Raw genomic sequence first — 22,596 nt, forward strand, 5'->3', positions numbered from 1 at the left:
CACCCCTACCCCTACCCCTCTTCCTCTCCTTCGATTCATTGAAACCCCATCTTTGATTTCATTCCGGTGAACTACCCCCACTGTAACCGCGAGCAACAAAAAAAATAAAAAGAAATCAACTCTGCTCACCAACCCACTGAAACCTAAACCCACCCCCTCCCTTCGACATCCACTGAAACCCAATCATTCCTGCAGCAAAAAACCCCCTCCCAACATCCTCTTTTTTTTCCCCCTTCTTTCCTGCGGTAACATACCCCCCTCTAGGGTTCCACCAGTAGCAGAAAAAACAAAAAAGGGAGCGAGAGACAAAGAATCCAGAGAAAAGAAAACAAAAATTATTACATACTTGGTTCCTCTTCCTCGCCGCAGTCATCTCCTCCACCGACGTTCATCTTTGAAATTGCAATCTCTCCTTGATGAAGTCGAACTCTCTACTGTTTCCTCCGCAGGTTTTCAGCTGGTTGTTCACTGGCAGAAGACAACCTCAACTCGACTTCTACTCCTTCCCAGGACAATTCAATGATAAGTTTTCTTAACTCTAATTCCAAATCTTACCCCTCACCCTCTTCACGTCACCCTTTCTTTAGCTTTCTATTTACTTTTAACTTATTTATTTTAGTTATTTCCCATAGCTCCCATGTCCCACCTTTATTCCTTTTAAACTTATTTTATTTTCTTCCAAGTTTACCCCTTCCCACCACTACGTTACACTAGCCTTCTTTTTTTTTCTTTAGTTTGCAGTCCAATAAATTATAATTCTGCCATTGTTATCATAAACCCACTACTTGACGGAGGTTGAGCGAGATTCGATTTACTCCTTTTGATTAGAGATGGGTTCCATAAATTGCAAACAGAACTTTTAATTTGAATACAAGTTTTCAGGACCTTTCCAATAGTAAAAACTGCTTCTATGATTCGATGTCAAGTATGATAGAATCTTCCGAAAACGGATCAAAGATGGACAACGAATGTGACGATCAAGCTAAAGTGAATGATCCGGTCAAGGTTGCGGTTGAAGAATTGATCGACGGTTCCATTTTAGTTGTGAAATCCTACAATTAGATTCCCATCGAAGAGATGTCGTTTGTTAACGACCATCAGAAGATTGTGACGGTTGATCATGAAATGCAATGGATCATCGCCCCATCAAAGCCGATGTTTGTGGATGTCTATCGAGTGGTGCTGATTCTCTCGTTTTACAAAACTCATGGGAGAGTTTTTCTCGACAACCGGGGGAATTGATGCAGGTGCACTACCTTGGACCGACCCAAACCCGTTTGAGAATCCAAGCAGAGATGAACCAGATCCAATTTGGGTTTTTGGCTAGTAGGATATTTTAGGATTTTTATTTATTTCTATATTGGGAATTAACATGCAATCTTTTATTTTGCTAGCTTAAATAGGAGATAGCTACTAGGATTTATTTTTCTAATTAAATTGAGTTTCCAAATTAGAGTAGGTTTCCTTTTCGTGTTGGATTTCTTTTTTATTTAAGTACATGTAACTGTGCAATTAGAAATCAGATTGAATACAATGGAATAGTTGAATTGTGGTTTGAGAAGCTTGTGTGGATGTGCGTGTGCACTCTTCTTCCCTCCCTCCCCCCCCTTCTTCTTATGCGATTTCCCTTCTCCCCTGCAACTCTGATATTCCCTTTTTCCCTACTCCCCCCCCCCACCATTAATTCTTTAGTGAGTTATTAAATTAGTGGGGTCCACATCAATCTTTAAGTCATAGGCATGTTAGGACTTAAAGTTTGACTATGTCATGAGTTAGTTTCCTAGTCAGTTTAGGTTACTTTATTAGCTAAGGATTGGGTTAGGCCTTTCCTTCTCAGTGTTTTGAGTCTTTATATAAGTTTGTAAGGGGGGAAAGAATTGTACACGAATTTGTTAAATGAAGTTGTTGTTTTTGCTGCTCTCTTGTCCATTGAAGATCCCTTATGTTTGATCAAGGAACCCCTTGTGTGCGATCAAGGTAAGTTGGTGTTTGATCCAATCGAACCACCTTGCGGGTATCATTCTGTTGTTCTTATTATTCCATCATCTTCTTTATCTATTAACAAGTATTCTTCTATTTTCCTGCAACTAGAACCCTACTTTATAGAAGATCATACGTAGCACTTTTTTTGAGATCAAGCAAATCAGTCATTGGATTTGGCTGAAATTTGGATTGAATCTTAAAAACCCTAACTCGAGAACTTGGTGCAAATCTCACTCAATTCTGACCAGCCATTTGGCTGCTGAACTGAAATCTCTATTTTTCCCTTTACCTTGTTAAACCCTGTTTTACATCTGAACTCTGATTCTGATTTCATGAACCTATGTAGCTACTGATTATAGGTTAATTTCATATCTGAAATCAGCAACCTATCTTCACCTTCAAACCCTAATTCAATTAGCTATTTTACTGTTTTAACCCTAGTCCTATTGCTGCTAGGACTTAGCATATTTGCTGATCTGGCTATCTGATTAGGTTCAAAATTTCAGCAAGTCTTCCCTACGCTATTTGTTAAACTTGATCTCAGTTTCAGCCTTGTTTGACCATCTGATTTGTTTAATTTGATTTCTCTTAAGTCTGGATTATATTCTCTGTGAAAAGATTTTGTTTGCCTACTGTTTTGCTCATTCAAATTCAATACTACATTACAAAGTGTTGTAAAATGGGCTCAAGGGTATTTTTGTCCTAGGGTTATTATTGTCCTTGTACCTATTCTAGAATGTTCTCTCGTTTATTATAAATAAGGAGGGGCTGTGATCAATTAGTCACAAGCCATTATTCTCAATTCTCCACATGGTATCAGAGCGGGGATCCACATCGAGATCCAAACCCTAATGGTTCTCTTTGTGAAGCCCTAATCCCTTCTCGCCGTCTCTCTCTCTCTCTTCTTCTTTCTCATTTCTTGCGCCGCAGCCACCACCAGGTTCCACCACCCTCCGCCTTCTCCTTCTCTCTTCCTCTCAGTTTCAGCCACCACCACCGCCTCCTTCACCAGTCACCGCCGCCACCTCTTACACCACCTACCACTTCCGCCACCTTCTTCTACCTCTTCCGCCCTCTTCTAAAGGCCCTTTCACCCTCATCTCTATCTCTCGGTTCACCCTTGGCGGTGAGTTTTTCTCCCGCCAAGGGATTTTCTGACCATTCTATGGTCTGATTTTATTTCGCCCTTCAGTGGTTGATGTTTTCTGACCATTCCATGGTCTGATTTTATTTTGGATCCAAGTTGTGTTAATGTATTGGTGATCTTTCTCTGACCAGCAACCATGAGTGATTCCGAGATCTCCACATCTACTGGACAGGAAGGAGTCAATCAACAAGATCTTCTTCCATTCCCTATTAGCTCCATTAAATTAAATGGGAGCAATTATTTGATGTGGGCACGATCTTGCTACCTTGCCGTTGGTGCTCGTGGTCTTTCCGGATTTCTTATCTGAGTTGCTGTTATGCGGTTATGCCTACCGTTGCTGGTCCTACTCAAGACAAATGGATGACTTCAAATTTTCTAGTGATGTCCTACCTCATCAACTCCATGGATCCTACCATAGTCGGGGGCTATCTACTTCTTGACACTGCTGCCAAAATTTGGAAGATAACCAAAGACATGTATTCCCAGGTCGGTAATATTGCCCAATGTTATGAACTTCACCAGAAGATCCATGCTACTAAACAAGGGGAGTTATCTCTTTCTCAATATTATTCCACTTTGTGTAGCATGTGGCAACAGTTAGATTTTTACGGATCTTTTACCTGTGAGACTGATGCTACTACTTCTAAAAAACGGGAAGATGGTCTTCGTGTCTTCGATTTTCTCGCAAGACTTAACATTGAGTTTGATCAAATATGGGCTCATGTCCTGAATCGGGATCCCTTTCCAACACTTGAGCAGGCTTATGCCATGGTGCAATTAGAGGATAGTCGACGTAATGCCATGGTTCACCCAGTTTCTCAGGAACGATCAATCCTTTACACCAGTTCTCAAAATTCATCTCGTGATGGACTCTCTGGTGGTACAGGTGATCATCCTACTTCTGATCGGGCTCCTGTGAAGTGTGATTATTGTGGCAAGGACCGGCATACCAATGAAAAGTGTTGGAAATTGCATGGGCGACCTGCAGATACTCGAGGTCCTGCACAAAGTCGTCCTTCTTCTGTCAGAGCTCATCATATTTCATCTGAAGACACCGTTGTTGCTGACCAATCTATTTCTCAGGAAGTTCTCCATACTCTGCATAACCTAGTGACTCGGTTGGACTCATCTTCTTCATCGGCTCCATCTGCAGCTTCGGCCACTTCCCTGCCAAGGAATTCTGAACCGTCACCCTTTTCTGACCACCCAGGTATTTTTTTTTTTTCTTGTGGCCATAGCTCCACTATCATATCCGATTCTTGGATAATTGACTCAGGGCCTAGTGGTCACATGGCTGGTTCTCCCCTTCAATTTTTCCAATACACTCCTTTATCAAGTAATACCAAAGTTCGTGTGGCTGATGGTTCTCTTTCCTCCGTTTCTGGAAGGGTAACATTAATGCACTCCATCACTATCCCTATCTTCCGTTTTGCATGTTCCCAAGTGTACTACTAACTTACTTTCTATTAATAGTCTTACATGGGACCTCAATTGCAAAGTAACTCTTTTTCCTAATCGTTGTCTTTTTCAGGAACTAGTGACGGGAAATACAATTGGTTGTGGTAAAGTGGCTGGTGGTCTTTACTTGCTTAACAGTTCTTCATCGGCAATGGTTTCCCAGTCTGGTTCGTCTGCTTTTGCATTGGCTGAATTCCTTCGGTGGCATCGTCGTTTGGGCCATCTTCCTTTAGGCATTTTATCTATTTATTTCCCAACTTAGTGAAAACTTGTAATACCAATAATTTTGTTTGTAATGCTTGCACTTTTGCAAAGTAAACTAGGGCAATTTATCCTATTTTAGATAATCGCAGTTTGGTTCCTTTCAGTTTAATTCACTCTGATGTATGGGGTCCATCCCGTTGTGTTTGTACTTCTGGTTATAGGTGGTTTGTAACTTTCATAGAATGTTTTAGTCGTACCACCTGGGTTTATCTTATGAACCAGAAGAGTGATGTATTTTCCTGTTTTCAATTACACCACAAAATGGTTCAAACCCAATTTGATGCCAAGGTGAAGATACTCCGGTCGGAAAATGGGAAGGAATATGTTGATGGCTCATTTCAAAGAAATCTGTCTAACCATGGTAATATCCACCAGACGAGTTGTGTGGACACTCCCGCTCAGAATAGCGTTGCCGAAAGGAAGAATCAACATGTCTTGGAGGTAGCCAGATCACTAATGTTTGCCATGAATGTCCCCCCCCCCTTTGTTTATGGGGTGATGCTATATTGTTGGCAGCATACCTTATTAATCGGTTGCCTTCTCTAGTGTTGCCATCCCGCTGCTCTGTTGAAGTGTTATTGGGTTCTTCAACTTTTGTGGTGCCTCCTAAGGTTTTTGGGTGTGTTGTTTTTGCTAACCACGTTCATGACAAATTTGATCCCAAGGGATTGTGTTGCATTTTTTTGGGTTATTCTACGACCCAGAAGGGATACAAGTGTTACCATCCTCCCTCCAGAAAATTGCTTGTCATTATGGATGTTTTTCAGAAGACAGAGGCGTATTTTCCATCTCATGCTCCTCTTTAAGGGGAGTCTACAAGTGAAGGGATGCCTTTGATTACTTCTCTTGATGTTCCCATGGTAGAAGACGCTTCAGTTGAACTCGAAGATGGAATAATGGGGCAGGAATAGAAGCAATCTCAGGTCCAGGGAGAGACTGGGAAATTAGGTACCTTGAAGGTTTTTAACAGAGGAACGTAGCACAAACAGAAGCAACAATACCACCACCACTGCACCTAACCAATCGTTGCTCTCTGATCCAAGTCCTTCACTACTTCTCTTGGTAAGTCTCATTTGGATAATCTAGATTTACGAATTGCTATTCGTAAACCCCGTAGAACTTGTACTCAGCATCCCATAAAGACGCAATGAATGAAGAAATGAGGGCACTGGGATACGTGGGATGTGGTGAGTCTTCCTCCAGGAAAGAAATCAGTTGGTTGCAAATGGGTCTTCACTATCAAACACAAGGCAAATAGGACAGTGGAAAGATATAAAGCTAGACTGGTTGCTAGAGGATTCACTCAGACACATGGGATCGACTATCAAGAAACCTTTGTTGCAATCACAAAGATGAATGCAATCAGAGTTATCATCTCGTGTATAGCTAACCAAGGCTGGAATCTTCAACAACTGGATGTGAAGAATGGCTTTCTTCATGGGGAGCTTGAGGAGGAGGTATACATGGACATTCTTCCGGGTCTTGCTGCTAAAGAAACCCAGGGCAAAGTATGTCGTTTCAAGAAGGCTCTATACGGTCTAAAACAGTCACCAAGAGCTTGGTTTGGATGTTTCCATAGAGTGATGGTGTCAATTGGCTACAAACAAAGTGATACTGACTATACATTGTTTATCAAGAAGAGAGATCAGCACATCGTAGTGTTGATTGTTTATGTAGACGATATTGTCATCAACTCATCACTGGAAGTGATGTTGATGAGATAAGTAAGTTGAAGACCTATTTGGGGACAGAGCTTGAGATCAAGGATCTAGGAAAACTCAAATATTTCCTTGGGATAGAGATCGCTTATTCTGCTCAAGGTATCTTCCTCTCACAACGGAAGTATACTTTTAACCTATTATTTGAAACAGGAATGTTGGGGTGTAAGCCTGCAGACATAGTTCAAAATCTCGCGAAATTTCGGCAATATTTCGCCAAATTTCGTATATCTCGAGCTGTCCGAGATACGATACCAATCCGAAATGGAAAAATACCATATTTCGACGATATCTCGTGAGATATCGACGAAATATCGTGGACTCACGATATATCGCGAGATATTGAAAAAGTCACGTGCAATATTTCGAATATTTCGAAAATTTCGGTCATCTCGTTTCGGAAATTTCGGAAATCTCGGTTATTTTGGCATTTTACACCCACAGAAAAATACCATATTTCGACGAAATTTCGGTATCTCGGAAATTTCGGTCAGACCGAAAGAACGAAACGAGATTTAGTACCATGCCTGCAGATACCCCCTTGGAACCAAATACTCATCTAAAGGGTAAAGATGGAGATCCTGTGGATAAAGACAGCTATCAAAGACTGGTTGGTCGTTTGATATACTTGTCACACACACACGGGCTAATATAGCATTTGTTGTTAGTATTGTGAGCCAATATATGCATGATCCTCACTCCGTTCATCTAGAGGCAGCATACAGGATCTTGAGATATTTGAAGTCTACTCATGGGAAAGGTGTTCTCTTTTCTTCCCAAGGTCACTCACTAGTTTAGCTACACTAATGCAGATTGGGCAGGAAGTCAAGACTACAGGAGGTCTACTTCTAGATATTGCACCTTTGTCGGTGGAAATTTAGTAACTTGGCGGAGCAAGAAGCAATTTGTGGTTGCTCGATCCAATGCCGAAGCAGAATTTTGGGCTATGGCCCATGGTATTTGTGAGCTCCTTTTGCTGCAAGGACTTCTTCGTGATTTGTGTGGTCCTGTAGAGCTGCCTATGCGCCTATACTGTGATAGCAAATCAACAATAAGTATTGCTCATAACCCAGTGCAACACGATCGTACCAAGCATATTGAGATCGATCGTCATTTCATCAAGGAGAAGCTGGAGGAGTAATAAGCATTCCATTTGTTCAGTCTGGAGATCAGTCGGCCGATATTCTTACTAAGAGTATCAATAGTAAAAAATTTGTATCCATAGTTAGCAAGTTGGGCATATTTGACATTTATGTACCAACTTGAGAGGGGGTGTTGTAAAATGGGTTCAAGGGTATATTTGTCCTAGGGGTATTCATGTCCTTGTACCTATTCTAGAATGTCCTCGCCTATCATAAATAAAGAGGGGTTGTGATCAATTAGTCACAAGCCATTATTCTCAATTCTCCACACAAAGGAAGCATGATATTAACCTATAAGAATATTGAAACACAAAAATCTCCATGTCCCTCATGCCCTTTAATAGGCAAGCAAAATAAAGAACTAAAAAAAAGGGGAGGGAGGGGGCGCAAAGTTTCACACCTTTGGAAACTGTAAGCTTCAACCTTTGGAAACTGTAAGCTTCAACCTTCCAAAGACTTCAAACAAAACCAAACCAGCAACAAAAGAATGGCAATTGTTCATTAACTTCTGAACAAATATCAATTACAGGAGCACCTTCAGGCTCATGCAATACTTTACCCCACCCCATGAAGTGGAGATGCACAAGCATGGAAGAAAAAGCAAAGAACGTGAGCATAGTTCCATCTTGCAAGAAGCATCCATATTTGTCACCTATTTTTGCAGCTATTTTAGGACAGTCAAACTTGTTCCTTTGCTTAATTTTGATGCAATCTAAAAGCTAATTCAGTAACCTTTCCGATAAGACTAAAATCTTGCAAATCCAAACTATTTTGGGAATTGTTATGGCCAATTTACTAAGGGGGTGTCATACTACATCAAGATTTTTACTTTTAGAACTTCAAATCCTATAGGGAGTTTTAGTTCAATTTCTACTTCAGAGGTCCTATTTCTGTAACTGAAAACTAAAGGAGGATCATAAACTCTTCAATGAAGAAGATCATCCACAGGGTATTTTGATGCTTTCTTCAATAAGGCAACTATGGTAGCATGAAATCTTCTATTGAAGGAATAAATCCCAGCAGTAGTTTGGAACCTCAGTTGATCTCAGATTTGCAGGGAAATAAAAACCGGAATAGAAACAAAGAAGAAAATAGAAAATAGAGAAGAAGGATAGGATTGGATTGAGTATCCCACTCTCTCCCGGGTCTCTCACCCACGGCCTCTCGCTGTAGCTCTCTCTCCGAGCAACTGTCTCTCACAGCCACTGCCTCTCACAGCAAAACCAGCATAAGGTTTCTCTTTTTTTTTTTCTTTTTTAAACTCGACTTGACTGTTTCAGCCCTATTCTTCTTTATTTATAAACTTCAGATCGATTACATAAAATGTGCCTTCCTTGCGTGGAAAGGAATCCCTCACAAATTGAACTTTATCCTAAATAGAAACTAATTAAATGGTATGCCAATCCCAATCTAATTAACAAACTAAGAGTCCTAGAAGAGGAAACTACCAATTACATAAAACAACCTTATAAATAGAAATTAATCTTTAGCTAATAAAATCCCCCACGCAAGGAGCAAGACTTCCCTAAAATATAGCATTAATACAAGCTGTCAAATCTTCTATACTTTTCTCCACGCATTGGCCATGGGCCCACTTCAATATTCTGGAAATTAATAACCTTTAACTGCTGCCCAATAGATAATATCTTCCCCAAATAAGCTGGGTCGATGGGGGGATGAACCTGGACCGGTTGCTGTTCTCTTCTCTCAACCACCATCGATCTACATCACACAGGTATTGCAAAGTTGATAAATTTAAACAAAAGCAGTAAGCTCTAGTCTTAGGTTTGAAAATTAGAAAGACTTCATAGAACTTTTGGTGAACTTTTGGTGCTTAGTAAGTTAGAGAATCTAAGGTTTATAAGGGTGCTGTTTTGCTCAAAGAGGAAATCAACTTTTGGGTATTACAAAATCAGGGGAGTTCTATTTTTCAAAGCGTTATAGCCGATATAAAAGCAAGGATGTGGGACAAACTATATAGGTAAATTGCTACTTGCTTTCTTGAATTGAAGTTGAGTTATTGCCCTTCGTAGCTCTTGTAGTGGAGCCTTAATTTCTAATGCTAGTTGTAGATTGCACTAAACTCTATGATCTTTTTCTTCCTATTCTCTCTCTATTTTCTTCTAATTGGTATTTGGGTGTGGTACTTGTTTGACACTTCCCTGCTGTTCCAATTCACCACGTCCATCGTAGTTTCTAGTTCCTACTCCTACTTTGACTATAACTTCAAAACTTAAAACAAAATACAGACAAATTATATTCTGTGTTTGGACAGAACTGATATTACAACGTAATCAAGCAACAGTAACAAACCTTACCAGACTCAAGTCTGGGTGATGCAGTTAAGATTGTCCAATTGGGTCAATTGGACCTCATAAAACTTTATTTTGGCCCATGATTGGGTTCTATAGACCTTAGGCTTCTTATTTTTGGAATATTGATGTAATGGGCCTAATTTATAAGCCCGTAAAGTGAGGATAATGTTAGTGCACGGGATTAGTAGTAAAATTGAGTATTTGAGTTAGATTAGGATACTTAATAGCTAGATAGAATTCTGTTTTGAGCTTATTTACTTTATTGAGTGTATTAGAGTGATTAGGAGTCCTTTTATGAGTCAAATTAAGAATTTTAGGTCTATATGATGTAATATATCCCCATCAATTAGAGATGATTTGAGTAATGAATATGAGTTTTTTTAAAGAATTTCGGTGCTGTTGAGCAATGCATACGGGATTGGTATCCCAAATATGATTTGTTCTCTTCTCTTCTTCTTTCTCCCAAGAAGATCAATCTCTTCTCTCTTCCCTCCCCCTTCCATCAATCTGATTTCTTCCCTTGACAACGCAGTTGCTTCCTTTATCTCAGATTTGATTACAGATTTGATTATTGGGCCTACTTGCATCTGAGATCCTTAATCTGAATTTTTAGATTGCATCACTGGGACCAAATGAAACAGTTAAAAATAAAATTCCTAAACTGGTTCCTATCTCATATAGGAAGTTATTTTAAAAAAAGAACTGCAAACCCAATGGGTGCTCTCTTCCAGCCGCTCCATGTGCTCTACATATGGCTCAGATCTGTTGCTGCCACTAGTGCCCTATCAGATCGAGCTCTATATTTGTTGTGATTTCATTGATTCAACCTCAAGTGTCACATGTGATATGGACTATTTATATACATGAGTTGAGCAATCCCAAGAGGGATTCTCAGCACCACTCCTACCATACATAGCATTGTGAGATTATGGAAACATACACAAATGGAGGTTGAGGAAAGGAAACTAACAAAACGACTATCTTCAGCACTTATGGAAACTTGAGAAAGGAGAAACCGAATAATTCTTGCCTTGTATGGTGGCATGAAATATTCGGCTGATACACCCTCTCAAGCTGAGGATTCGACGGGTCAGATCTTTAGCTTGTCCCGTAAAAATTGGAACCATTGAGATGGCAACCCTTTTGTGAAGACGCCTGCTAGCTAATCTGCAGTCGAGATGAATTGAACAACCAAATCCCGTTTAGCGACTTTGTCCCGGACAAAGTGAAAGTCAATCTCAACGTGCTTTGTACGGGCATGAAAGACTGGATTTGCTGACAAATACGTTGCACCAATGTTGTTACACCAAAGGATGAGTGGTCCAGGAAGGGCAATGCCTAGCTCATGGAATAGTGAGGTAAGCCATGTCAATTCGGCTGCTGCATCCGCTAATGCTTTGTACTCAGATTCCGTCGCAGAACAGACAACAGTTTGTTGCTTGCGAGAAGACCAGGATATCTAATTATTGCCCAAGAAAATTGCATAACCGCCTGTGGATTTACGATCATCAGAGTCACTTGCCCAATCAGCATCAGAGTAGGCCTGAAGATTGTGCCCAGACCTTTTGTCAACAAGAAAGCCATGAGTGCAACTGGCAGGCCCAATTAATAGCGAATACTACATCCGGTCAGGTAAGAATTATGTACTACAGGGCACCCACAATGGACTGATACTGAGTTGGATTATGAAAAGGTGCACCCCATAAAGTTGATCCTTTGGACATGGTGGAGACAGGGTGAGAACAGGCTTGCACTCTGTCAAACCAGCCCACTGCAGTTGGTCAGAGATAGACCGTTGTTGAGTCAGTAGAAGACCCTTAGAATGGTGTGTTGCTCTAATGCCCAAGAAGAAATGTAAGGGACCAAGGTCTTTGATAGAGAATTCACTGGACAGCTGTGTAAGCAATGTAGTGACACGGGAGCAAGGTTTTAAGTCTCGGTTTTGCCCCTGGTTTCACCAGGCCATGAAACCGAGTTCTGCCAAGATCTTGGCGAGTTGGTATATTTTTTCCCGTCTTGACTTGGTGGTGCGTTTCGGTGGCCATATGGCCAAGATAGGTCCTGAAACTTGACGTCCACCCTATTTTAAGCCTTCTAAACACAATGGAAGCTTTAATTTTAACAAATTCAAACCCAAAATGGTACTTTGACTTCTTAGCCTTGGTTGGTAGTCTATAGCGTAGGTGAGCTCTACCCTAGGTTATTCCACACAATATTTAAAACACATATAATTACAGTAGAGGTATAAAACAACTTAATTTAGCATTTGGAATTAAAAGACATCAAACCATAAACCATTTACGCATTAGGCATCATCATATTCATAATCATACATGATGATGGTTTGACGGTTTGTCAATAATTGTTAGAAACTTTGAAAGAGACATAGATTAAACAAATACAAGTGTAAGTGTACAACTCCCTCTCTTGATGTTGAAGCTTCAATCTTGAATCTCCAAGCTTTAATTTGCAGTTGAGGTGAGATTTGCCACAAAAAAAAGCACCAAAACCCTCACCTCCAAGTGTTTTTCCTTCACAACAGAGCGAGAGAGGTGAAACAGAGGCGAGATTTCAAGTTAAGGTCAAAATCTCTCCAAGCGTCTGCCTTTTTATAGCTTGGTTTGGTCCCGAGTCGAACCAAGATCAAGATATACCACAAGATCTCCATGAGATACCAAGATCTTGCAAAAATCCTACATCGCCTACCGTCTCGTCTCGAGACTTCAAGAAACCGAGATATTTTCGAGATCTCGCCGAGATCTTGTACTATGCATGGGAGGTCATACTGTTGGTGACCAGTATATCGTCTACATAAACAAGAACATAGGTTGTGATGGAGCCTTGCTTGAATATAAATAGAAAATGATCCATCTGTGATGCACGAAATCTGGACTGAAGTAAGAACTGAGACAGGTGATGGAACCACGCCTTGGGTGCCTGTTTTAGCCCATATAGAGACCGTCGCAATTTGCAAACATGGTGAGGGTGAGAGGTGTCCTCGAAACCAGGTGGCTGAACCATGTAGACTTCTTCATGGAGAGCACCATTCAAGAACGCATTATGGACATCTAGTTAACGGATGGGCCATCCATGAGTAACAGCAAGTGATAAAACGGTCCTGATTGTAGTGGGCTTGACAACAAGACTAAACGTCTCCGTGTAATCAATACCCTATTGTTGGTGAAACCCCTTGGCAACAAGACGAACTTTATAGCGCTCCAGGGACCAATCAACTTTCCGTTCTATCCTGTAGAACCAATTGCAACCAACAAGATTAAAACGGGGATTGGGGGGAACAAGATTCCAAGTGCCATTGCGAATAAGAGCATTAAATTCCTCATCCATTGCATTCTGCCATTCAAGGTATTTCTTCGCTTATGTATAACAAGTTGGTTCAATGGGCTCGTTGATCACTTGAGAATGAAGGGCGTGGGGATGTTTGCGATTGCGTAGGGTCATGGTATGGGTTCTATTTGGGATGGGATCAGGTGCAGGTGTGGGTGATGGCTGTTCTGGAGTGTTGGGTGGTGGGTCCGGCTGATTATATAGATCAGCCAATGCACAGATTCAGGTGGGGGGAGGAGAGGGTGAGGGAAAGGTATTCGGTGAAGGGGAGAGAGCTGGAGGTTGAGGTGCCACATGGGGGGAGGGTGGTGGTCGACATTGGTTGTTGGCCGTGGAGGCTCAGCCCTCATAGTGACAGCAGGTACTAACCCCCATGGGGATGGTGGTGGCGATGAGGGAATTGGCCCCAAAATAGAGGAGCCAGTTGTACGAAAGGGGAAAGAGGATTCGTCGAACCGAACATGTCTTGCTATATAAATCTTATGAGTCACCGTGTCCATGCAACTATATCCTAGATGAGAAGGGCTGTAGCGAAGAAAGACACAAGGAGTTGAATGAAACTGCATTATATGTGAGTTATTATGGTTGAATAAATGAAAAACATAAGCAACCAAAAGTACGAAGAAAAGAGTAGTCGGGGGACGATTATAAACAAGTTCAAACGGAGATTTACCACCAATAACACGGGATGGCATTCAGTTAATAAGGTAAACTGTCGTCTCGAACGCAAAGTGCCAATATTGATGAAGTACTAAACCATGCACAAGAAGGGTCAGCCCAATTTCCACAATGTGACGATGACGCCTCTCAACCGACCCTTGTTGTTCATGAGTGTGAGGACTGAGGACAAGCAAGGCGATGGTGCATCTTTATTTGGTCAAAGAACTTAGGAAAAATCTGATATTTGCCCCCCCCCCCCCACAATCAGATTAAACGGCTTTGATTTTTCTATCAAATTGACACCCTACAAGCGCTTAGAATTTCTTAAAAACACCAAAAACCTTAGAATGATGGGTGAGAGGATAGTACCAAATGTAGCGAGTGCAATCATCCACAAAAATTAAAAAATAATGAAAACCATTAACTGAAACAAAATGAGAGGGTCCCCAAACGACCATAAAAATTACATCCAAAGGAAAAAAACTACGATGGGAAGAGTCTTGTAAATAAGCCTACTGGTCTTACCAAGTTGGCAGGCCGTACAAAGTAGACTAATTTGAAGAAAAACAAGGTAATTGATGACTAGGAACTATTTGGTAAAGAACACGTTCAAGAGGATGTCCAAGGCGTTGATGCCAACCGTCACATGTAGTACGCTTAGCAATATTGGCAGTTGGAGAATGAGATGGCATTGGAAGAGTGTAGACCCTCCTCTACTCGAACCAGAAAGTAGAGTACGCCTAGTGGTCGGGTCCTTGACAAAGAAACAAGAAGGGTGAAATTCAAAATAAACATTATTGTCCTTAGAGAAACGATTGACAGAAAGAAGAGATTTATTTAAACTAGGAACACGAAGAACATTAGAAAGATGGAAAGAGCAAGTTGAAGAATTAATGGCAACAGTACCAGTATTAGTGATAGGAAGCCCCTTACCATTCCCAACGTGAAGCTGATCCATGCTTGTATAGTTGTCATATGAGGAGAGGGACTGGAGGTTAGGTGTGGCACATAGTTGTTAAGGCGCCTAGGCGAACCAAGGCGATGAAAGGGGCTAAAAACCAAGTCGAAACCAACAAGGCGGCAAGGCGGCACCTAGGCGACACCAGAAATCAAGGCGAGAGAAAGACGCCTGGATGACTAGGCAACGCCTTAACAACTATGGTGTGGCATGGTAAGAAGCACCAGTGTCAGGATACCAGGTAGGTGGGGGAAGGGTAGGGTTGGTTAAAGTAGGCGGGTGGGGTAGTAGTGGAAGGATTCGGCCAAAGTAGAGAGGATGGTAGCGGTGAGGGGGAGGGATAGGTGTGATAGGGGAACAAAGGTTTGGTTGCGATAATAGCAATTGGATGTAGTATGGTTGGAATGATTGCAAGGCATACACCATAGGCGGCCCTGTTGATTACTGTGACCCCCACATCCATGTCCATCGGGTCCACCACGGCCTCTGAAGGAATTGCAGTCAGATGATGGGGGATGGCCTTCATTTTGAGAACCTTGTTGTGTGTCATGACTCATGAGTAGCAACATTGGCGGTGGGAGAGCGGGTACTGCTGGATGCATCAACGAGCGACAGCTTCTTTAGAGAAGAGCTGTGAATGAACTCATAGCTGAGGAGCATCGAGTGTAATTCATCATACGATACTAGTGTGGGTCAACCCATCAAGGTTTGTATTGCCTCACGAAATTCAGATCGTAAAGATCGAAAAACAGGAATGTTGAAGTCAGCAGTGAAAAGTGGAGCTCCCGGAGCAGCAAGTTCATCGGAGATGGCTTTGGCACGATGTCAAAAAGAGGAAATGGACTCTTCAAGTTTGTGAACAAGGTCTTGCAACGCAAGATGGAGGGAAAGAACACATGTAGTAGAGGCAGAGGCATATGCGTTCAATAAGGTTTCCCAGATTGACTGACTTGCGGTTTTCCCAATAATGAGAGGGAAAACTTCTTTGGACAAGGAATCAATGAGGGCTGCGCTCGGTGGATCATAGCACCCTGTTGGCGCCACATGGCTGCACCAGCGGCATCGGTTGGGCAGGGTAGAGTTCCGTCAAGGTAGCCATAGAGGTTTTGGCCTTGAAGAAAAGGTTCTAACTGGGTTTTCCAAAATGAAAAATTTTTGGAGGTGAGCATGGGGAATGGTCGGCGGTGAGGTAACCAAAAAAAAGATGGCAATATATGGAAGGGAAGCTGGGTTGTTTAGATCGGTGGGGATGATGGGTGTAGGAGGGGCATTAGAAGAAGGGGGGAGATGCTGTCGTTGTTTGCCATTGAGCGGAAGGTGCTGCTGGTGATCACCACAAGAGGAGACGCTGGAGTGGGTGGGAACCGTGGAGGAGGGCTGCGCTCGGTGGAGACACTGCCTGCTCTAATACCATATCAGATCGAGTTCTATATTTGCTGTGATTTCATTGATTCAACCTCAAAGTGTTACATGTGATATGAAATGTTTATTTACATGAGTTGAGCAATCCCAAGAGGGATTCTCAGCACCACTCCTACCATACATAGCATTGTGAGATTATGGAAACATACAAAAATGGAAGGTTGAGGAAAGGAAACTAAAGGACCGAATATCTTCAGCACTTTTGGAAACTTGAGAAAGGAGAAACCGAATATTTCTTGCCTTGTATGGTGGATTGAATAATTCAGCTGATATGTCCTAGTGGATTCCACATAAGAACCAAGTCCAAAGCCATGGCCTAAACTTGAATGTTCAGCTTTTCATGGTCTTTTAATGTGAATACAGTTTCTGATCCCCACAAATGGTCACATGACTCATATCATGCCTTTTGTGTTAATACATCTACATAACTGTTCAAATTGATCAGCTACCTCATGATTTGGGAACTTGATTTTCTAATCAAAGATATTTAACAATCGCATTGTCTTTCAGATTTAAGGCCTACCATGGTTCCTAGAGCCTTAACATTGTCAGCAAAAATACTCGAGTAGTCTCGGCGAAATTTTTGGATATCCTTTGTCAGACAAAGACTGATTGCTCCAAAGCATGTCTCAACTCCGATCTCATCCTCCACCAAGTTCTCCAAGTTCAACTGTGACCTACTTGGTGATGCCACTTTCAATGTTGGGGGCTTGCAATATCAAACTTCACAAGGCCCAATATATGTTTGCAAACCAGTAAAAGTTTCCCATGAACTCGTTTTAAGCATTGGAAGATAGACAAAGCATGCCACCGTATAAAGCAAAGTTTCGTCTACTTATAAGATCTTCTTCATTATAACTTCATGCCTTTTGACATGCAAATTGGGCTGGTCTCCAGATGGCAAATATTGACAAAGACACGTCTCAGCAATAATCTCCTTTCATGGATATATCAAGGAAAGGGACCGTTGCATTACTGGCTACCAAGTCAGGGTACAAGATTCTCGCCAACACAACTGCTGAGGTTCTAGAGAACTCTATCTTCTCAAGGAGTGGGGTATTTACAGGGCTCATGTTCTTACGACATGATGTAAAACACTGGGTTACGCATCTCATTTAAAACCTCTATTTCATGCCAGCATCAAACATTTTCTATGTCAACTTCTAATGAGTTGGGGATAAGGCAGCTCACAAGGGTCTTAATTTTTGGAATTTTCTACATGTGGTACTGAGAATGACCATAAAGTTTCTTTCTGCTTGTTTTGCTTACTTGAAACTTCATTTTTTCATCTTCAAATGTATAGCTTAAGGAGGTGTGTACATAATCATGCATGTCTTATCTCTAGAGTGTCAGGTCTCTTAGGAAGCGTTTATCAACATAAATTATATAACTAAATGGTCTCTGAGTGTTTGATGCAATCAATTCTTGTACTTGTTTGTTAAAGATGGAATGACTAACAAACTGGTTGGCCATTGAGCTTGAGAGGTTTCTGTTCTTCTTAAGCACTTTCAGAAAGAAAAAAATAGTTCTTTTTTACATAAATTGATTATCCTGACACGCAACATCTTGTGCTTAGTACATAAATGATACTTCCATGGTGGGCTCTTTAAAAACAATTTTCTGATGACTCGTTACAATAGTGTTTCAATAATTTCCCATAATGATCCTGATAATAACCCAAGGTTTCTGATAACATCTTGTGCTTTGTACATAAATGACACTTCCATGGTGGGCTCTTTAAAAACAATTTTCTGATGACTCGTTACAATAATTTCCCAAAATGATCCTGATAATAACCCAAGGTTTCTTTGTCCTTTATAAAATGCTTCACATCTAACAGTCCTAGTTTCACTTACAGTGGAACTTATTATGACACTAGTTATGTAAGCATTTAATTGGATGTGTTGCCATCAGGCTAGACCTTTTGGTGTTTTTTTTTTTTTTGTTTGGATTGCAACAGCACCCTTGTTCTTCATCATAACAAATTATTTATTTATTTCACTCTTTTTTAAGAAGACCATTGCCATTGTTCACATGAACAGGTGACACAAAAACACTCGAGGAGATAGGTATGTATAGTAGCAACAGTGAAGGTACCATTTTCTGGATCTGATGGCTGAGAAGTGGAGGTACCACCCTCTATGTCTCTATTCAAGGCAGCAGTGAACGCCTCTACATCTGCACCAGAATGCATGGTTTCATCCTGCAAATATTTGAAAAGAAAATAACGGATTTTCAATAACAACCAGCAATGAACTATGCAACATAGGTAAATAATTTCAATTTTTAATTAAAAAAAAGGGGGAAATTGATTATGAGAGATCAATAACCTCGTCATCTTCAAGGAGCTTCATGATGGAAGGATCCATTTTAATCCTTTCCACAGTTACTACGTTAAATTAGATGTTGCCACCTTCAGAAATCACAATCCGCGATATTATCCAAACCCCATGACCTCATTCCCACCTCCGTCAGCTCCCCTTGTCGCCCCTTATCCCCACCTCCTCAATCGCAAAATGCGATTTTATCCAAACCCCAGACTGCTTTTTACCAGACTTCCTCTTCTTCCCCTGACCCCCTGAACGCCTACCCAACCTCTCCTATCTCTCACGGCTTTACCCCCTATGCCCTTGTTAACCATGACCCGACCCAATCCCCTACACCCACGTACTCTCCTAACCCGACCCAACTTATTTCCCAATCTTTCTCTCTAGCCAGGTTAACCCACAAGGCCACTCCCCTTCTCCACCTGAATAGGGGTGTCAATAAAGCCCGGCTGGCCCGAACCCGCCCTGAGCCCGGCCCGAGCCCGACCCTGATTTTTCAACCCTGAGGGCGGGTTTGGGTTTAGTTATAGTCTGACCCTGGCAGGGTCGGGTCGGGCCAGGGTTTAGATCCTGGGCCTAGCCCGGCCCGGCCCGACCTGACCCGACCCTGTATTAATTATAAGTATATAATATTACATATATATATATTATATACTTAATATAAGTATTTTCTTTACAAAAAAAAAAAAAACAGGAAAAAAAAAACAAAAGAGAATTGTAGAGAGATAACTACTAGCTTTGTCATCATCATAAAGTGGGAACCCATAAAAAGAGTAGATCATCTACTATTTTGATCAGGGCCGTAAAAAGAGTCACTGACATGATTGTTATTTAGTTGTAGCCCCTATAAGCTTCCAGGCCTATTGAGGGGACACCGTTACAATTGTAGAGAGAAAGTCTATACACACGCTATTTTTTTCAACATATTTATTAGTTGTCCCACAGGTTGAGATCCTATGTTACAAAAACATGGTCTAATGAGACACGTGGACGGTGCCATAAATCAGGACCAACCCGACCCGGCCCAACCCTGGCAGGGTCCGGTCAGGGTCAGGGTCAGGGTTAAGGCCTCTAGGGTCGGGTCAGGGTTTAGGGCAGGCCCGGCCCAACCAAACCCATAGACACCCCTACACCTGAACCCAAACCGGTTTCCCCACCTGAACCTAAACCGACTCTTCATCTTTTTCTTCCCTCGGGTACTCTTTAGTCTTCACAACACTACTTCTTCGTTCTCTTCCTTCCCTTCTTCCATCCATCTCCCCTCACCGTCTCTCTGGGCTGTCCTACCAAATAAAGTTTCTCTTCACCCACCTTCTCCCCTAGTTTGCTACTCCCGCTCAATGAATATCGTCTTTGTCCCAGAAGCACTCCCCCTACTTCTCATTTTTCCTCCTCCATGGTTTGGTTACTGTTGCATCAAGAAATCGCTCAACAGTTCTTCAAGTGTCGTAACTTGCAAAAGACCCTGGATGACAAAGGAGAACCGCTGTGGTTCCGGCCTAGGACTCTCCGATGCCTAAGTTAGATCTCTCTGAGCAAAACAGTTGAGTGAATAGAATTCAAGATCCCTTTATGGGGTAGAGTACCTTCCTTTTTATAGTTGTGCATGGCATAGTGGAGAGTCCCAGTTTGATGGCGAGGGTGCCTTGAAGTGGATAGAGACCCTGTGTGGCGGGGCTCTTCCATGGTTGGTCATCTCCCTAAAACAGGGAGTGTCCCAGTCATGTTGGGATCCTTGATGGATAGGTACGTGTGTGAGGTGATCGATAACACCTTCAGAGTGTTTGAGTCCGTCCTGGTGACATGTCCTCTAGGCAGTGGCTTAGAGTCCTGGAGGTGGTGCATGTCTGCATTGGCTGTGGATCGCAGCCTAGATGTAGCGGTTCAATCTGTGGTGTGGAACCTGATGAGGCCGCGCCTAAGGGAGGCCGCGCCCGGGCCATGGAGGCCGCACCCTGGTGGTTGCGTTCTGCATTGGATCTCTTTTGGGTCTATGATAGCTTCTTCTTATGACACATGGCAGCCCCTGATTGGTCCATACAATATTGGGTTTATCAGTTACCTCCCCACCCCCACCCCCACCCCCACCCCAAGTCCTCCTCATGATCCCTTGGACCATCTAGAATGTATGTGGCCTCAATTCCACGGTCAAACAATCTGATATTCGTTCCCGGGTCAAGTCTTCCAAATCCCCCCTCTAATGTCTCTTGGAGACTAAGGTCCTTGAGTCCAATTCATCTTGCATCATCTCCTCCATTGCCCTTTCCTAGTCCTTTTTATACAACTATTCCCACTCCCCAAATGGTCGTATTTGGATCCTTTGGAACCCCTCAAAGTTTTATATTTTGGTTTCCTCCTCTTCTTCTTCACTATGCTTTATGCCTTGAATCGTCACCCTGATCGGTGTGAGGATAATGACATGGCGGGGGGTCGCCACATGTCCTCCACCTCATCCTTCTTGTTTAGGGGGAAAGAGAGAGGTGAGTTGAATGTAGGGAGTCGCTACCTAGAGGAGGGTCTAGGACCCAAAAATTGTACTATAATGACTCTCATGCTAACGTCCTTTTGGGGGACAAATGGTCTGTTGGTCTGGGTACGAATCAAGTTACGATCCGAGGAAGGTATTAGGTACCCTAGTTTGCCCGGACTTGCCAGTCTTTCTATTACTAGGCATATCAGACCTAAGAAACATGTAGAGAAGGTTAATACGCAACGGCGTAAGCAATTGGGGTAATTTGACACTAAATCAACAAATAAACACACTCAGGTCGATGCTAGATCGACCACTCCCATCACCCTGAGTGTTGTACTGGACTCCCTGTCCCATGAGTGCGAGGCCCGGTGCCGCGTGTCAAGGACCTCATTGTCGTATTCCAAATTTTAGTAGATGTATTTCCCCGACGATTGTGTTGAGTGGGACCCGCATATCGACCCGTGTACACAAAAATAAAAAAATTAACCAGTTTGGGCAAATGGACCCCCAGTTGGGCATTGACCTAGTGATTGAGAGAAATGAAGAAACCCCGGTGGTGAAGTTTTACACATCGGTTAGGAGACGAATACCTCCTCCATACAACTGTATAGTTCACAACCAGATGTACAGCTTGCAGTAAGTGACGCTCCTTAATTGTCCAATGCAACTCAATTATATAACCTATCAAACCTAAGAAATATGTAGGGAAGGTTAATATGCGAAGGCATGAGAAATCGGGGTAATTCGACACTGAATCAACAAAGAAACACACTCAGGTCGATGTTGGGTCGACCACTCCCATCAGCTTGAGTGTTGTACTGGTCAAATCCCTGTCTCATGAGTATGGGGCCCGGTGCCGCATGTTGGGTACCTCGTTGTCATGTTTTAAATATTAGTAGATGTAGTTCTCCGACGATTGTGTTGAGTGGGACCCGCGTATCGACTCGTGTACACGAGAATCTAAAAATAAACCAGTTTGGGCAAATGGACCCCCTGGCTAAACAGGCCCTTAGGTCACTTACAATATAAAACAAAACCTCACCTCTAAAACCCCTTTTTCTGTTGAAATTGTTTGGGAGAGAAGAGAAATAAAGAAGAAATATAATAGAAGGAGAAGAATTTGAAGAAGAAGGAGAGCCTGAGAAGCCTTATTATTGAGCTAAGGTAAGGGATACCCTCACCCTCTCTCTCACTTCCATTTTATTCAATTCTTTCACAAACCAATTGCTGAATCATACCTATTTCTCCCACAGTGTTGGCTGTGGGACCATCAAAAGTTGATGAAGAGTCAGTGACAGTGAGCTTGGAGAGAGAGGATCCATGCAAAAATTTGTGGCTTAGCAACATCGCATGCAAGTCATCATAAGAGATTGGATCACTGTGT

At 42.1% G+C, this 22,596-nt stretch overlaps 1 protein-coding gene and 1 long non-coding RNA gene across 4 annotated transcripts in view; one reads left to right on the forward strand and one right to left on the reverse strand.

Annotated features, from left to right (window-relative positions):
- Positions 1 to 18,835, reverse strand: part of LOC122669028 (transcription initiation factor TFIID subunit 4b-like) — a 43,690-nt gene extending 24,855 nt beyond the window's left edge. For all 3 annotated transcript variants that reach the window (XM_043865642.1, XM_043865643.1, XM_043865641.1), the window contains exons 1-2: positions 18,743 to 18,835; positions 18,510 to 18,615 (exon numbers count right to left, since the gene is read on the reverse strand). In XM_043865642.1, the coding sequence (XP_043721577.1) occupies positions 18,510 to 18,615; positions 18,743 to 18,781 (145 nt within the window). In that variant the 5' untranslated portion in view covers positions 18,782 to 18,835. The remainder of the gene's footprint in view (positions 1 to 18,509; positions 18,616 to 18,742) is intronic.
- Positions 1,221 to 20,609, forward strand: LOC122669029. Its single transcript, XR_006333953.1, has 3 exons — positions 1,221 to 1,549; positions 5,518 to 5,524; positions 20,576 to 20,609. It is a non-coding gene; the product is annotated as an uncharacterized LOC122669029 (long non-coding RNA).
- The last annotated feature ends 1,987 nt before the right edge of the window (positions 20,610 to 22,596 follow it).

The sequence above is a fragment of the Telopea speciosissima genome, chromosome 7, assembly GCF_018873765.1.
Source record: "Telopea speciosissima isolate NSW1024214 ecotype Mountain lineage chromosome 7, Tspe_v1, whole genome shotgun sequence".
NCBI lineage: Eukaryota > Viridiplantae > Streptophyta > Magnoliopsida > Proteales > Proteaceae > Telopea > Telopea speciosissima.